The sequence below is a fragment of the Puma concolor genome, chromosome C1, assembly GCF_028749965.1.
Source record: "Puma concolor isolate L17-30 chromosome C1, mPumCon1.1.hap2, whole genome shotgun sequence".
Lineage (NCBI taxonomy): Eukaryota > Metazoa > Chordata > Mammalia > Carnivora > Felidae > Puma > Puma concolor.
The window spans coordinates 73,518,851-73,536,470 of NC_141674.1; the positions used below are offsets into that span (position 1 = coordinate 73,518,851).

Consider the following 17,620-nt stretch of genomic DNA (forward strand, 5'->3'; position numbering starts at 1 on the left):
GAAGTTACTTGGCATTATGGGCTTTTGAACAGATTTCACTTCATATTTTCATGTTATTAAAATTCCCCACACTGAATGTTAAGGGTTAAGAGTTATTCCATCTCACTCACCATTTTATACTTCCTTGTGTCTCCCACCTGGCACTTTGTATCCCCCGTCACCGTACTTTGCACACAGTAGGCGGCTTGTGTTGCTCGAATAATCCAGCGTGGGCTTGCTGCCTTAAGGCACTCAACCCCCCCCCCCCCCCCCCCCGCAGCAGCAAATAGTTAACGGAGCTTCTGGTGGGGATGAAGCGCCCGAAGATTGTCAAGTAACCCAACTGAGAGCTCCTTGAGACCAGGGACAGTTTTGTTCAGTACGGTATGTCAGTCCCTGATTCAGTCCTGGTACACAGAAGATTCTCAATAATCCTTAATGAACAACACACTCAGTGGGAACTATAAACTCAGCCCTGCTCAGCAAACGTAAATCGAGTGCCACCAGGCGTCAGGGATCAGCGGGGCGTGAAAGCTACAAGATGCTAAGGAGTTATCTGTTGGTTGTAATTTCATAATATCGTCATTCTGTGCTACAATTTTCATATTTTCCCTTGAAACAAAACGGGGGATTTGGGTTGTCTCTGCTCTCAGTTTTCAGCGGCTAACCTGCAAACCAGGGCCCCCACGACTCACTACTCACTTCTGGGAGCTAACATGCCCCTCCCTCCGGTGGAGCTGGCCGAGCTTCCGGCGCGCCCCGCGACTGCGCCGCGGCGATCCAGAAGGGGTCGCTGTTCCCGCGACAACCTATGAAAAGGCTCCACCCCGCGGCCGGCGGGGCTTCCTCCGTCCGGGACCCCGCCCCATACAGCTCATTACCAGTCCGTCAGTCTCCTTCAAGCTTTCGGCCGCCAGCGCCGACGCTAGCGCCAGACTCGGCGGAGCAGGCCCGACGTCTCGGCCGCCCCCGCCGCCACCCGGGCGCGCGGCCCGCCCCGCTTGTTCTCTCCCCTCGCCCCACCCTCTCGCTTCCCCCTCGCGGAAACGACAGCTGCTGCGGCAGGGCTGGCGCCGCCTCCCTCCACCTACCACGTCTGCCCCCGCCACTCTCGCCCGGTGCCCCAGCCCGGCCTCGGCGCCTCTCCGCTAAGTCAGCCGGCAGCTCCGCCCGGCTGCCGCCGCCCAGGATGAACATCATGGACTTCAACGTGAAGAAGCTGGCGGCGGACGCGGGCACCTTCCTCAGTCGTGCTGTGCAGGTACCGCGGTGGGGGGGGAAGGGTGGCGCCCGAGAGGGCCGAGGAGGGGCCGGGCCAGGCGGCGGCGCTCCCCGCACCCGACCACACGGACCGGCTGGCAGGCCTGCGGCCGGAGGCCTGGATGATGGGCGCGGCCTGGTGCCCCCTCCGGGCACGGCGGCGGTTTTCTGCCCCCTTCCAGTTCAACCGCCGCTTCCCCGGAAGCGAGGCGGGGTGGGGAGAGGGTGCGGAGCTTCCTCCGCCCCGGGAGGACACCTTGAATTCGGCTCCGGACCGAGAGACAGCACCGCCCGCCTTTCTGGCCCCACATCGCCAGGGCTGGTGTGGCCGCCCTCCCGGGGAGGGCAAAGGCCCTGCTAGCCCGGCGCGGTAACGAGAGAGACGGGCCTTTCTTGCACCACCCCCACCCTTTCCTTTCGTCTCTCTCCCTCTCCTCGCCGAGTCCAAGAAGGAAGTTTCCTTTTCCTGCCCCTGAACCGAAAGAGCTGCCAGCGCAGTTCCTTCCAGCCCTCTCTCTCCCTGAAAGGAAGGTCCCTGGGCTTAGGGCGGTCCGCGGGCGAAATGGAGATCGTCGGTTGGCGTCCATACTCTGCCAAGGCCTTGGGAAGCCTGGAGTTTGGGGGTTCCCACCTCGTTCTCAAAATGAGGAGCATCGGTAGCAGGACAAGGAGACGCTGGAAGGGAAGATTCGCGTTATGCGCGTTGTCAGAGTTGTTATATTTCAAATACACTGTAAGGGGGAAATTTAGCCGTCTTGCGGCATTCCGCAGTCAAGGAAGTGTCAGCACTCGGGAACTTGGACAGTTTTCCCCAGCTATCACCCACATTATGTCAACTCGGTTAAATCTATGAACAGATGTAAATTCCACCACAACATGAGTTATAAACAGTCTGGTGCTTAAATTAATGACATAGTCATAGTAGCAACAACATTCCCTTTTGTAAAGAGAAAACAAAAATAATTTTCTAATACACATATCAAACTGATACTGAAATGTAAGTCAGTTGCACTGCCTTATTACTTTTCTCCTTTACCCCAGTTTCATTGGTGGAGTTGATCTTACATTGCATTATTCTTGGCAAGAGAATGGTAGAAGTCGAGCTAGGTAATAGCTGCCTATATTGTGAAAAAAAACTGTCAAACATATGCAAGGCATTTGACAGATTATCTACTGTCCTTTCTGTAACTTTGCCAGATAGATGCTGTTAACCCCTTTTATATATGAGGAAACAGCCTCGTAGAGGTTAAGTTACTTGTTTAACTTGCATGGCTAGTAAATAGCCAAGTGCTGCCTGATCTACTACTCATTGAAAGCTGCTTCTCTCTTCCAGAGTAGGCATTGCAGATATAGAATATAGAATGTTGCAGACTGGAGAGACTTTAAAGATCATCTAATACAATCTGAGCATTTCAATAACACTTAAGCAGATAATACTTAAGGCAGTGGGAAATTCCTTCTAGGTGTTGATTTCTAAGTTCCAAAATCTGCATGGTGAGTAATAAGCTAGCTGCCTTAACCCTTATCTCCTCCTCCTTCATTAAAATATAAGCTATAGATGGTTCATTAGATGGTTCATTTGGCCTGGATGGCTCGGTTAAGCGTCTGACTTCAGCTCAGGTCATGATCTCAGGTTTGGTGAGTTCGAGCCCCTCATAGGGCTCTGCCGTCAGCGCCAAGCCTGCTTCGGATCCTCTGTCCCCCCTCTCTCTCTGCCCCTTCCCTGCTTGCTCTCTCTCAAAAATAAATAAACATTTTAAAAATAAAACATATGCTGTATTGTAAAGACATTGGTTAAAATGATTTATTGATTTAAATTAGCCTACTTCTGATAGTTAAAAGACAAGTGCAAGGAGAGTAAGTGGTTGAGAGTCTGAAATGCTTTGATTTGTGAGACTTAATGTTGACTGAAAAGAGGCCTTCAATATTTTTTATTGCTGATTCCCAAAGATTTTGTTTGCCGAGCAGAGATTTGATGTTGTATTGCCACCCTTTTAAAGAGAGATGTATTTTCAGGTATAGAATCCACAGTGCTTAAATAAGACACATGTACTAGAATTTGATTGATTGTTTTAGAATTTGATTTAAATTGTTAGTAGACTTGATTTAAAAAATAAATCTAGCCTGCGCCTGGGTGGCTCAGTCGGTTAAGCGTCCGACTTCAGCTCAGGTCATGATCTCGCGGTCCGTGAGTTCGAGCCCGCGTCGGGCTCTGGGCTGATGGCTCAGAGCCTGGAGCCTGCTTCCGATTCTGTGTCTCCCTCTCTCTCTGCCCCTCCCCCGTTCATGCTCTGTCTCTCTCTGTCTCAAAAATAAATAAACGTTAAAAAAAAATTTTTTTTTAAATAATAAAAAAATCTAGCAAAGCTCTCAAAAGATGTACTTTTCAGATGGATTTTAATTGCTCATTGCTTCAAATCCTTTAGTTTTTAAATTCTGTCCTAATCTTAGCTATCAAATTATTCTCAGTACTAAATACTTAAGTGCCTACTGCCATGTCTGTCTTACACTACTATTTTGGACTCTGGTGATACACTGGTGAATAAAATCAGCAAAATACCTGTTCTCGTAGAGCTTATAATCTAGCAAAAGACAAATTAGTAAATACATCAGGTGGTGATGAAGAAAAAGGCCAGAAGTGATACGTTAATGGCAGGGATGGTGGTTTTTGTCAGGTTGTATAGATATATGATTCAGGACAAGTCTTTCCAACAGGATCAAATTCCAAGAGACCTCAAGGAAGTGACCATTCCAATTTTGTGGAGGAAAGGCATTTTAGGCAGAGGGAAAAAGTATGAAGACCCTGAGGTTCTGGGTTACCAGGGTTATCAGTTAGGGAGCTGTGGCCATAGGATAGGCAAAAGGTGATATTGACTTAGGTGACAGTAATAGCAGGGAAGATTCAGAACCTATTCAGTATTGCTTCTCAAATTGGCTTGAGGCTAGGAGGGAAAGATGTGTTATGGATGACTATGAGGTTTTGGCTTGAGATTTACTGAGAAGGGAAAAATTTCAGGAGGAACAGACTCCTTAAATATTATCTTTTTCTATTAAGTCTGTATTTCTTAGAAATAGATTCTGAAATATTTATGTAGAAGCTATATTATATCTGAGGATTGCTTTAAAATATTCTAGAAGAGAAAAAGGGAGTAGTTGAAACAATGGCAGAATGTTCACAGTTATGAAGCTGAGTTTCAATATACTATTATACTTTTGAATGTTTGACCTTTTACACAGTACTATTTTTTTAATTATGTAAGAAGAAAAAGATGATTCCAAAATGCAACATGTGAAATTTGGAATGCTGTGTAGTAATTTTCAACAAAAACACTGCTTTGTCATTTTGCTATTTAGTTAATAACTGAATTCCCAGTCTAAATTGAGTTGACATCAGTATAGTGCCAAGTGCCAAGTTTCATGCTAAGAATAGGGTAAGAGCTATGCCAGTTACTCATTATAAGTAATAAAAACAGTAGGAATGGAATTCAGCTTTCACATTTCTAAATAATAATTTCTATTCAAATCGAATTATACCTTAAGGAATACGTCATGCTCTTGGTGGCCAACTGCCATATCTTTTTTTCATTGTACTTAAAAGTTTTCAGATTAAAAAGTAAACATTCCCTGTTTTAAAAAAGAGAGACTATTAAACCTACAAATTGGTTTCATCACTCTACTCTCTTATAAAATCTGTTTATATGGGAGCACAGGGGTGGCTCAGTCGGTTAAGGGTCCAACTGTTTGTTTTGGCTCAGGTCGTGATCACAACAGTTTGAGTTCAAGCACTGCGTTGGGCTATATATATATATGCCTTGCCACTTTGAAAGAATATTAAGGTAAAATGTATAAATCAGTAGGAATATTTATTCCATTTGGGTGCTTTTGTTGTTCTTAACTCCCTCAAAATAATAGAATACAAAAGCATCAGGTAATTTATCCTCCATAAATTGTTCCTTTATTAGGGTCTTAAAAGCCATTTAGTCTTAGTATCTGTCTTTTCAGTCCAGGCTCCTTATTTGAGTATTACATACTCCTTTCTGGCCTTGTCTTTTTTTTCACTCATGTATACACACTGTATTCCTATCAAATTATTTTTTAATTTCCAAAATGTCTTGTACTTTTCTAACTGTAGACTTTTGTTCATACATTTAAATGCCTCTTCAGTGCCCTCCACCCTCTCTCTGTGTAGTCTTTTCCTTCCCTCTGGATGAAACTTCAGTCCATCTCAGACCCCAAGAGCTTGATGTGAAATCTTGTGTCATTTTTCAATTCTGTATGATCATTTGGCTTTTTTTTTCTTCTAATGAAGGTCCTTGGAGCTGTAAAATTCTATTACTCTATGGCTTTCACATCTTTATAAGTTTGTATGTCCTAAGGAATCAACTCTGTTTCTTATTCCCATCTCACAATATCCAACATCGTTCTTTTATTTATATAATTTTAGGGGGTACCTGGGTGGTTCAGTTGGTTGAGCATCTGACTTTAGATTTCGGCTCAGCTCGTGATCCCAGGGTCGTGAACCTCCACTCAGCACGGAGCCCGCTTAAGATTCTCACTCCCTCTGCGCCTCTCTCCTGCTCGTGCTCGCTCTCTGTCTCTCTCTCTCTCTCTCTCAAAAAGAAAGAAAGAAAAAAGTTTCTGTCATTTTAGTCAGGCAGGGTATCCATATTCAAAGTTTACTCTTTGAATCATTTAGTATGTTAAATAATTTGTTATTTTTATTAGCGTTTTTCTAACATTAAATCTGCTGAAGTTGAAGTTGACTAATGCCAGTGTAAAATTTTAAACTGTTTAATTTAACCTGTATTTATTGAGTACCTTCTGGGTGCTTGGCATTGAAGTACAAAAGTAAAGGAGACCTGGTCTCTGCCCTCATAGACTTCATAGGCTAACCCCAATTTATCATAATTAAGTATTTCATTCTTTGTAGTAACTATCCATTTTGTGAAGTACTATTCTGTTACTTCACTTGATAAATGTTCCATGTGGACACATTTTTACTTCAGAATTGATATTGAAGCAAAATTTTGCTCACCATCTTTAAAATAAGACCATATTGTTTCTAAAAAAATATTTTCAACTTAAATTACTTAGGAGTTTAATTTTCTAATATTTCCTTTGAACTGCCTACTGAAGTTACTGTATAAACTTCATGAATGCCAGCTATTTTCTGAGGGGGAAAAAAAAGTCTTTAAAATTTAGTTGCAAGCTTGGCTTTCATCTCCAGTTTAATTTAGCAAACAATGGTGTGTCTGAGCCTAGAGGTAAAGATGAATATGTTGCTGCCCTCAACTAACTTCTGTGAGATCCTATCTGGATGGAATTCTAACATGACCACTCACCCAAGCCCTTTTGAAATCCTGTTTCTTCTATAGAATATAAACTGCAACAACTTCATCATGTCTCTCAAATTCTACTAAATAAAACATGTCACATTCAAAGTCCATACATTTTCTGATTGTGTAAAAACTTTACATATTTAGTGTTACCCAGAACTTTTCACATCCTTTGGTGCTGTTGGTGTTAATTAACTGATAGAAGATGGTTGGTTAACCTGATGATGTTAATATAATCACCTATGAGCTTAGAACAGTAGTTCTCAGTCTTAGTTGCACTTAGAATTACCTCAGAAATCTTTACAGGCTGCATCTCAGTCTAGTTAAAGAAGAATCCTTGTGGTTGGATTTGGCATCATTGTTTTTCAAAGATTGCCCAGGTAATTCCAAAGAGCAGCCAAAATTGAGAATAAGTTGAGAAGGATCTAATTTTACAATTTACGAATTCATTATATTCAGAATTTGTGCTATACATTTTACCCTAAGAAGTTTAGATAACTTTTAAAATGTTACTTTACCCACTCAAATAATTGATGGTTAGAGTTCATACTAAATAGATGTCTTTCATCATACAGTCTTTTTGCTTGTGCTTTTATCTTTGTAGTAAAGCATGGTATAGAATCCTGTAGACCAGATGCCTATCCTGTAGTAAAGAAAGGATCACAGTGTCTGGCATAATGTGGCTGACTCAAAGACAGTCCTTTCCTTAAAGAAATGTGTAAAGAAAATATGTAAAGAGAAGGGGATTATTAAGCTTTTGGTTCTCGTGTCATTTTACTATATTCCTAATGAAATCATTATGAAAGAATTGTACGTCAAATTACATTTTAGAGAACATTGGATTTGGACTTACAGGACATATTCTGACTTACATTGTAGGTTTTCACGAAAGTTTTTATTAAATGGTACTGCTAAAAGTTCATTAAAATGCTTAAAATCAAACTATAGGGGATTTTTTGTGGGTGTTTTTTGTTGTGTTTTGTTTTGTTTTGTTTTGTTTTGAGAGAGAGAATGTGTGTGGGGGAGGGCCAGAGGGAGAAGGAGAGAGAGAACCTTAAGCAGTCTCCATGTTCAGCACTGAGCCTGTTGTTGGACCAGATTTCACCATCATGACCTGAGCTGAAATCAAGAGCCAGACGCTTAGCCTATTGAGCCACCCAGGTGCCCCTCAACTATTGTTCTTAACTAACAACTGGTTATCCTCAGAAGACTACAAACTTAGTAGTGATTTTGGACTTAAATATGTTGAAAACAAAAATTTTTTATTATTTTTTTTAATGTTTATTTAAACATTTCTGTTTAAATTTTTGAGACAGAGAGACAGAGCATGCATGGGGGAGGGTCAGAGAGAGAGGGAGACACAGAATCCGAAACAGCTCCAGACTGAGCTGTCAGCACAGAGCCCGACACGGGGCTCGAACTCAAGGACCGTGAGATCGTGACCTGAGCCGAAGTCAGATGCCTAACCGACTGAGCCACCCAGGCACCCCGAAAACAAAAACTTTTTAAAGTAAAATTTTAAATTTTTTGTAATTAGGGAAAGGATTTTTTTTTTTAATACTTATTTATCTTGAAAGAGAGTGAGCTAAAGAGGGACAGAGAGAGAGAATACAAAGCACGTTCTAGGCTCTGAGCTATCAGCACAGAGCTCAGCACAAGGCTTGAACCCACAATCTGTGAGATCATGACCTGAGCCAAAGTTGGACGCCTAACCGACCGAGCCACCCAGGCGCCCCAGGAATTTTGTGTTTTCTTTGGGTTTTTTTGGAAAGAAAAGGTCTTCTGTCTGTCTCAGAAGGGTGCCATTATTATAATTTCATGTTTGTGTTTAACCAGCATTCTTAAGATCATAAAATCCTTGATGGCAAAAGAACTGTGTCATATGCTGATTCTTTATCTCACTTACAATAGAAGAAAATATATACCCCATAAATATCTTTATTAACAATTTAAAACGCCTAAATTTAGCTGATGTAGCTCATTTTCTGTAAGCTTTCTTTAAAATATTTTAGAGAAAAATGTATGTATTAAATATACTATATTGTTAACTTAGTATGTCATACTTGCTGATTAATGATAGAAAAAAAATCCTTAAACCCCCCCAGTAAAGTCATGGGAGATACTGTGTCTTTTACAAGTTTGAGTAATAAAATATAAATGTATAATTTCAACCTAAATATATAACATTTGCAGTGTGTTTCTGTACTGGCACCTTTCTTTTTTTTTTTTTTTTTTTTTTTTTTTTTTTTGCTCATTCTAGATAGGATTAAAGTTAACCTTAAGTTGATGGTTATTGAATATCATGTAAGAAGCAGAGGTGCACTATAGGATACAGCTGACCAGAGTGCTACAAACAAAGACACAGAGGCAAGGAAAAACAGAATATATTCATATAATGGTAGAAGAAAATACTAATTTTTTAAAATAAGCAACTATTTACTGGAAGTCTTACAGTATAAAGAGACTGTGATTTTGATTTAAACAGATGTGAGATTGAATCGCAACACTGACACGTTAGGCAAAATGTTCATCACTACAGTTGTGATTCTTATCTATGTGTTATAAGAGTTTATTTTGGTTTTGGGTTTTAGGTTTTTTTAGTATTTGGTATAAAATGCACAGCTTGGTATATGGCATTTTCTAATTTATCTTAAGCCCTGACACTGTTAAAAATACGGAAGTATTTTCTAGAAGATTCATTAGCACCGCCTTTATACATGTTAGTTTGTTTTTTTTTTTTTTTTTTTTTTTTTTTTTTAACATTTATTTATTTTTGGGACAGAGAGAGACAGAGCATGAACGGGGGAGGGGCAGAGAGAGAGGGAGACACAGAATCGGAAACAGGCTCCAGGCTCCGAGCCATCAGCCCAGAGCCCGACGGGGCTCGAACTCACGGACCGCGAGATCGTGACCTGGCTGAAGTCGGACGCTTAACCGACTGCGCCACCCAGGCGCCCCTACATGTTAGTTTTTTATAGAAGTCCTTAACAGGGGCGCCTGGGTCGCTCAGTTGGTTGGGCATCTGACTTCCCTGTTAAGGACTTCTATAAAAAACTAACGTGTATAAAGGCGGTGCTAATGAATCTTCTAGAAATGCAACTGGAAGATCAGTCATGAAAGGACTTTATACCCTTCCCTTAGATCTTTACATAGCCCATTTCTTATCATTTGCTCTTAGATCAGTTGTTACCTGTTCAGAGAAGCTGTTTCTCTAACCACCCACATCTCACACCTTTCAAACTCCTGTTCCCCATTCCAGGCCCAGGTTGCATATTCCTCTCCCTTTGAAGCCTTCCCTGATTCTCCTGCTTCTCCCTTTCCCTGCAGAATGAATTCTTCCTTCTTCTACACTCAAATTCATTAATTCACTCATTTAATTGTTCAGTCACTCAAAAAATAATAGGACCAACTTTGTCGGTCCTATATCCATTGTCTTTTTGTATCCTTATTATCGAATTGTTTGCTTGTTTATTGTCTGTTCTATTAAAATGTAAGCTTCTAAGAGCAGAAACTTTGTTCTGGCTACTTAAACCCATGTGCTTAGAATAGTGCATGGCACATATTAAGGTACGTAAAAATATTTGTTGAAGGAATGAATGCAATAAAGAAATACATATACTTATTAAGGTGCTAAGTTAAGAATTTTTCTCTGTTGGTAGATCAGCCTTCATAGATCATGTTAACCTGGATGTATTTCCTCCTTTGTTTGCCTCCTATCAGTTGCTTTATCTGGGAGATAACCTATTTAACCATTAGAGGTAGACCTCGAACATGTAAAATTCTAACCTCTGTAGGAGGTCTGTAGCCTAGAATCTTTAGGGATTTGTAGAGAGAATACCAGAGTTCACTCTTAAGAGTGAAATTATAGTAGTTACCCAACTGACCGTGGCATCAGGGTTTTGACCTTTTGCCCAATGCAACTCCTATTCCTATCCTCAGTTACAGTACATTGCAAGGTTGTGGGCTTAGGCAGTAGCTTTGGAACTGCTATTTTCAGTTGCACTCACTGGGTCAGGGCTTGTCTATAAGCCAGTCTCAAAAAGACATAAGGCTTTACAAAAGCTATTGAAGCTTTTATTTCTAGCCCCTGAACAAGACCTTCAGTGGGGAGTTAACACCAGACTCTAAGAATAACATTCTAGGGGACCTTTCAGCTAAAAATGTTAACTGATAATCAACAGAAAGTATTAGACCAATAAAAAGGATGCTGAAAGAAACAGATAATAAAACTCAGAAAAATGAAGTAGCAGAAGATATTTTAAGAGATGAAAAGGGGGAAAAAAGCATAGTAAACATTACATTGTTACCCAGAAGTGAGTCATGACTAATGAGTATAGAATTAGTGCTAGTGATATGCCTGTGTTAGGATGAGAGAAAGCCACATATTCTAGAAGAAAATTTTGCATGGTAAACAGCCTGAGTCATCACTTCTTTTTTTCCCCCCCAAGTCGTCACTGCTAGTGTTCAATTGAAAGTCTTCAGAAGTGCCCATAAAATGCACATGGAAATCTTTTTACCTCTTTGTTCTTGAATGGGCAATGCTGCTTTTCCTCAAAAACCACCACATTCAAGATAGTAAAAATTGATATGCTGACTATATTTAACTACATTTTATGATCTTTAAAACCTGCCTCCACAGTATGAATAAGATATGCCCCAAAAGTTAGTCTATAGATCAATTGTTGTAACATATCCTGAAGAAACAAATGGTAGTTTCCCAGAACATCCCATTAAAGCATATTTAACTGGAGGTGATTAAAGTGCCATTACTACAAAGCCACGTTAACATAAGCAGCCCTTTTTAAATTCAAAATAATAATTACCAGACACTGAACAAAGTGATTTACGTACATACTCTTACTTAATTCTCAAAGCACTGTACGATATGTATCATCTCTCTTTTATGATAGTAGATACCTAAGAAAAAATTCAGAAGCTTGCTCAGGTCACACAATTAGCAGTGCAGCCAGAATCTGAATTCAGCACAATGGACTCAACATTCTTACTCATTACCACTATGCTATCCTACCTTTATATGTAAGAAATACTTATATACCAGGCAGTATGCTAGATTTTCTCTAGAATTCACACCATACGTTTTTAGCAGAACTGAGGATATACGTTAATCTTAAGAGAGGGTCCAGATTAAGAGGTATGGATAAATTTCTATAGGGGCAAAAAAGCACTCAGTGCAATGGTTTGCAAACAATTATTTGTATGTTTGGGAGTGTCTGGATTTGAGTTTTTAATTACTGATATAGGTTCCTAAAATGTGTTTGAGGTATATTTAATTTTTTTTATAATTAATAACAGTTCACAGAAGAAAAGCTTGGCCAGGCAGAGAAGACAGAATTGGATGCTCACTTAGAGAATCTTCTTAGCAAAGCTGAATGTACCAAAATATGGACAGAAAAAATAATGAAACAAACTGAAGTGTTATTGCAGCCAAATCCAAGTAAGAAACTTTTTACCTTTGTCTACCTTATTGACTAATCTCATTAAAGGGTACTGTTAGTAGGGGTTTTTTTAATATAAACAAACAAACAAAAAAGGTTTTGATAGCTATTAGAAAACAGAAGTTTTTGGTTTGTGGCTTTAGGGTCTATGGGTTTGTGTGTTGTGCTTTTGGTGAAGAAGAGGGTGCTAAACACCTCTTTGTGTACCCTCTGACAACTGGACTAACATCGTGTTTTTCATGCCTTCGTAGAATCCTCTTGAAAACTCAATTTCAGGGAGTGACTTTTAATTTTAAGAGTTAGGAAGGCTGTGAAAAAAAATTAACCTTTTTTTTTTATATATATACAGGGGAATTGTCCCTAAATAATTAAGGAAAAATTATGTGAAAACTTAGTTACCAATTATTTATGTTTATGTTAAGTTTTATATTTTTACATAAATTATTCCATTTGATTTTCAGACAACTCTAAGGTTTCAGATCACCAATCTCAGTAATCTTTCAGATAAGGTGTACAACAATTGTTTATTAATTGCAAATCACAAGTTAGCATTTTATACAGTGTAGCTTAGCCAGTTAGAAGTGGAAATTGAACTTGAATTTGGTGTACTGACACCCAGTCTTTTCACTGTGAGCTTTATACAACAGTGAAGAACAAAGCAGCAAATGTTTTCATTCCCCTTTGCCCCAGTATTGTGACCATGTTGTGAAATTCCATAAGCTTACTTTTAGGTACTAACTTCCAAGGTTTAAACTTTATTGCTATTCTGTGAACCTGAAGCACTACACAAAATATTAGTAATTTTGTACATTTTACTTGAACTGTGGTGACCTTCTGAAACAGGCCTTTCACACTTTGGAGCCTGTGGTCTTTGAACACCAAGTGGTATTTCTTACTCATTTAAGGCTACTTAAATTATATACCATGGCATCTTAAAAAAGTAGTAGATATTTTGCCTTTTGTTCCTTGCTCTGTCCAGAGCTCCTCACGTAAGTAGTCTATTCTATATGTTTTTCTGAATGGCAGACAAACTCATACACAACTGGCAAATGGGAATTTCATCAGCATAAAGTTACAGTGGCTCATATAGTACAATTTTACATTAGTGTTTTAAGTCTGAAGTAGTAAACAAAAATTGGGTTTTTTGTTTGTGCTCTGACTATAAAGTTACACAGATTATGAGTGGTCAGGCACAAACTTCATTTTACTCTAAACCCTGTTAATTTGGGGGTACAATTTTCCAGAACCTAGAGTTTTTCAGAAATATTTATTGCATTATAGCAGAATTGCCCACAGATTTTTTTAAGATTTTATTATGGTCCATTGATGCCCTAATGAAATGAACATTTAGTTTAAACATACCAAATGTTTTATTAACTGAATGAAATCAACATAGGATTCAACTTTGAACTTTTGACCAAATAGATAGAAATGCAACAAAGCTAAGAATCCCTCTCACAGTCAGAAAATGAAATTCTGAAATGTAGTTAACATCTTTTAAGTGGTTATGTTTTGGACTGACTCATTAGGGTTTTAACCAATTTAAAGGTTTTAAAAGTCCTGCTTAAAAACTTCTGACACTGCTCCAGAGTCTACCACAAAAGCAAGTATTATTCCAGCAGCCTATTTTATGTATTATAATTAATGCTTATGCTGGCTCCTGAAGTGTTTGTTTTATTGGTTTAGTTCATTTTTTAAATTTTCAGTGCACTGTGTGAAGCTTCCACTTGTGGAGGAATTATCTGAGTTGCTTAGAAGGGACCTATTTATTTTAGCTTCTCTTTGGATTGTAAGTTTGATTCATAGTTCATCATTATTTCTAGAAACTGACTTTTTCTCATTTGTCTCTAAAATACCTCACTATTGGGTGACAGTATAGGTGTGAATGTCTTGTACATTACACTAACCAAGTGTTTATATTCAGATTTTACTGATTTTTTTTCCTTTCCATGTACACTAGCCTTCTATTATTGCTTTTAACCTATTTTGTATTTTAACCTTAATGTTAATGTGAATACATGCTGAGAGATATATCTTCTACTTTAAGCAAAATTAAATAAAATTAAGCCAAGATACCATATTGCTAATCTCTGTCTGTGGCTGTTCCATGCCTAGATTGTTCTATTCCTTAAATTCCCATGCCTATATTTAGATTCTAGGAAAGAGAGAAAGCATGCGAGCAAGCAAAAGCATGTAAAGGGTATTAGAAGTATGTGACTCTTTAGTTCTTATAGGTGCCTTATCTCTATATTTTCATAGCTGGAAATCCCTGGTTTTGAAATTGAAATGAACATGTATTCAAAGTTAAAAATTAGACTGTGTATGAGTGGGACAAAGGCAACTTCATCAGGTATTAAGTGAATAACCAACTCTTTTAAAATCTCATAGAATACTCATCGTATAATAGTTTTACTTTAAGTATTTTTGTGCCAAAATATTTTACCATATTTTTAAAGTATAAGCTTCTTTGAGCTATATAATACTGCAACATAAAAATTAAAAATTCTGTTAAGATATGTACTTAGAAGCATGCTAACTTCATGTTTATTTTACAGAGTGATAAATGGCTCAGAGGGGAAAAAAACAACAAGTCTTTTAAGTAGTTTTGCTTTTTTGAAATCATTGATAGTTTTAAACCTTTCTCCTAGATGCCAGGATAGAAGAATTTGTTTATGAGAAACTGGATAGAAAAGCTCCAAGTCGTATAAACAACCCAGAACTTTTGGGACAATATATGATTGATGCAGGGACTGAGTTTGGCCCAGGAACAGCTTATGGTAAGCAAAAGGCAAAAAGATCTGCGAAGTTAATAACTTTCCTTTTAGATTTTTTTACTACTTAGAGACATCATTAACATTTGCGAAATATTAGTAGACTCAATTTTAACTTCAAATTTTTTATGTTTAAATTTCAGATAAAGTGAGAAATACAGGTGACCAGTAAATATGTGCAATTCAATGTAATGTTTTTAGTATATATTATTCTGAGAATTCACATTAATCTTTTTAGATCTAAAAAGTTGAATGAATTAATTCCTTACTGGTACTGCCATTGAACCTTGCAACCTCTGTTACAGTACTTCTTTTGATATATTGTAATTTTGTTTACATATGTCTTCTCTAGATGATTTCTTTAAAGCTTTCTTGAGAGCTTACTGATTTCTATAATAAAATGCCTGGCACATAGTGTTTGAACACATCACTAGTGCTTTCATTACACAATGATGTTGGTACCACAAAAATGTTAACGATGGTTATCTCTGGATAACTATTTGGATTACATGTTTGGATTACATTTCATTCTATTTTCTTCATGTAATTCAAATTTTCTATCATCATGCTTTATAGTTATGTCAGCTTTGCTGGTTGCTGTACTGACTTTTTAAATGTATAACTCTGAAGCTCATTATCCCTCAAATCTAATTTTCTCAGAATATGAGACTATTTCAGATTTCTATAGCATCTTTTCCTATTGTTCATGGCTAAAAATTCTCTTTATTAAGACTTCTGCAAGAAATTGGTCTTTATGTGGGTATGAAATGGTAGGTAAATGATTTTCCTCATATAGTACTGATTTATAAAATAGTTACTAAATTCTGGAGCAAAATGAACTTAAAGTTTTAGTAGTTACCTTTATGTCAGAAGGAAATATCCTAAATACTGTATAATGAATGGCATTAATCCATTGACTGTTAGATATGCAACTGAAACTTTTATATTGTGGTTTTCAAAATGTACTTCTTTCAGAAGTCTGAAAATGCTTAAAATTTTTATAGTTCTATTTCTAAATTTTAACTATTTTGCAAAAATTTTACACATTAAACAGATTTTTTTGTGCCTGCTTGTGTCAGATGCAATTAGATGCTGGGGGTCATAAAGGGCATCCAGCCCTTACCTTCATCAAGCTGAAGGCCTAGTGGGACATGAACATTCAAAAGGAACATTTTTTCCTTTTTTAATCCACTTAGTTTGTTTTTACCCATAGTAATTCTATTAATCACTCTACCCTGATCATTTTTGGACTTTGTGAATCTATTTATTAGTAATTGATAGTAGCTAACAATTGAGTATTTCAGGCATTGGGCTTAACACTGCACAACATATTATTTCTGTAAATCTTCAGTTATATCCTACTTACAATATAAATTATCTCCATTTTGAAGACAAAGAAACTGAGTCTTAGATTACATAATTCATCCATAATCCTACATCTAATAATTCAAATGGAGATATGTATCCAGACATGGCTCTCTTAACTACTGAGTTATATTATCCTCCTTGCCAATCAGATCTGATCTCATGCTAACATGGAGGAATCAAGATCCATAGAATTAAAATTTATTAGAGGTAGACCTGGGAGTAGAACCTTGGTCTTGTGGTTCCCTTTCATTTGCTCGATTTTCCACTGTACTTGTCCCTTTTAAACATTAAGGTATATGTGTTACAAAACATGGCTTTTTCTTTAACCTAAGATGCAAATTTATACTATTATTTAGAGATACTTGAGGCCCATGCATTAATATAGAAACAGAAGACAAATTTTGACTTATTAAAATATTTTAAGCATTAATGCTTTTCTAAACATACCTCCACTGTTTGAGCTATGACCATAAATACTTTTTAGTATATTTATTCTCTTGTGTTCCATTGGTTGAATTGGTACAATTAACTATGGTATGATAAGGACTTCACCTTTGTAATTTTTATTTAGATATTTATAGTCTTAAATTTACCTTTTAAAATAAAACTAACTACAGTTAATTCTATTTTATTTTTTACTTAAGTGAAGAAGTGACAACTAACTTTAAAGCAGATCAAATTGCTGATTTTATTTTCTGACATTACCAGAAAATGGTAAAAAAAGAAAAAAAAACACAAAAAACCAAACAACACTTTTTTCCTTTGCAGGTAATGCCCTTATTAAATGTGGAGAAACACAAAAACGAATTGGAACAGCAGACAGAGAGCTGATTCAAACATCAGCCTTAAATTTTCTCACTCCTTTAAGAAACTTTATAGAAGGAGATTACAAAACAATTGCTGTGAGTTGGAAAATGTTCCCTTTTTTTAGTACAATATTAAGATATATAATTCCAGTTTTTAATGAATAATTTACCCTCTTATTGATCATGTAGATGTAGCAGATTAGAAAATTTAAATAATCTAGCTAGGTGCATATCCAGCAGAACACAAACCTAACCAAAATAAAGGACTCTTAAAGATATGTACTCTATTTTTGTGTCTCTGTAGTGTTATTGAGATTACTTTACATCAATTCTTGTCCATTACCAGCATTAAAATTTGTAGAGAAGTTCCTGGAATTATTATAAAAATATGGTACAAAATATCACGATAGTATAGACATGTAACTATTCATTTAAACTGGAAGCAAAAAACCTAATTATTGGAAGCTATATTTCTGGTTGTTCGACTTCCTGTCTTTTGCATCCCTAGAAGCCTCTTATCTTCTCTTCACACAGCTATGTTTTATTGCCAAAGAAATAAATATCACCTTCCCAAGCCTAGTATTATTTTTTGTTTGTTTGTTTCAGTGATGGAGAGTGGAGATCTAGGTGGATTTTTTTCCTAA

At 37.6% G+C, this 17,620-nt stretch overlaps 1 protein-coding gene across 5 annotated transcripts in view; it reads left to right on the forward strand.

Moving 5' to 3' along the window:
- Positions 1-864: 864 nt before the first annotated feature.
- The window catches only part of SH3GLB1 (SH3 domain containing GRB2 like, endophilin B1), a 35,363-nt gene continuing 18,607 nt past the window's right edge, over positions 865-17,620 (forward strand). For 2 of the 5 annotated variants that reach the window (XM_086717460.1, XM_025935185.2), the window contains exons 1-4: positions 865-1,240; positions 11,889-12,030; positions 14,680-14,808; positions 16,939-17,072. In XM_086717460.1, the coding sequence (XP_086573586.1) occupies positions 1,169-1,240; positions 11,889-12,030; positions 14,680-14,808; positions 16,939-17,072 (477 nt within the window). In that variant the 5' untranslated portion in view covers positions 865-1,168. The remainder of the gene's footprint in view (positions 1,241-11,888; positions 12,031-14,679; positions 14,809-16,938; positions 17,073-17,620) is intronic. The other 3 variants (XM_025935186.2, XM_086717461.1, XM_025935187.2) reach the window with 2 other exon arrangements.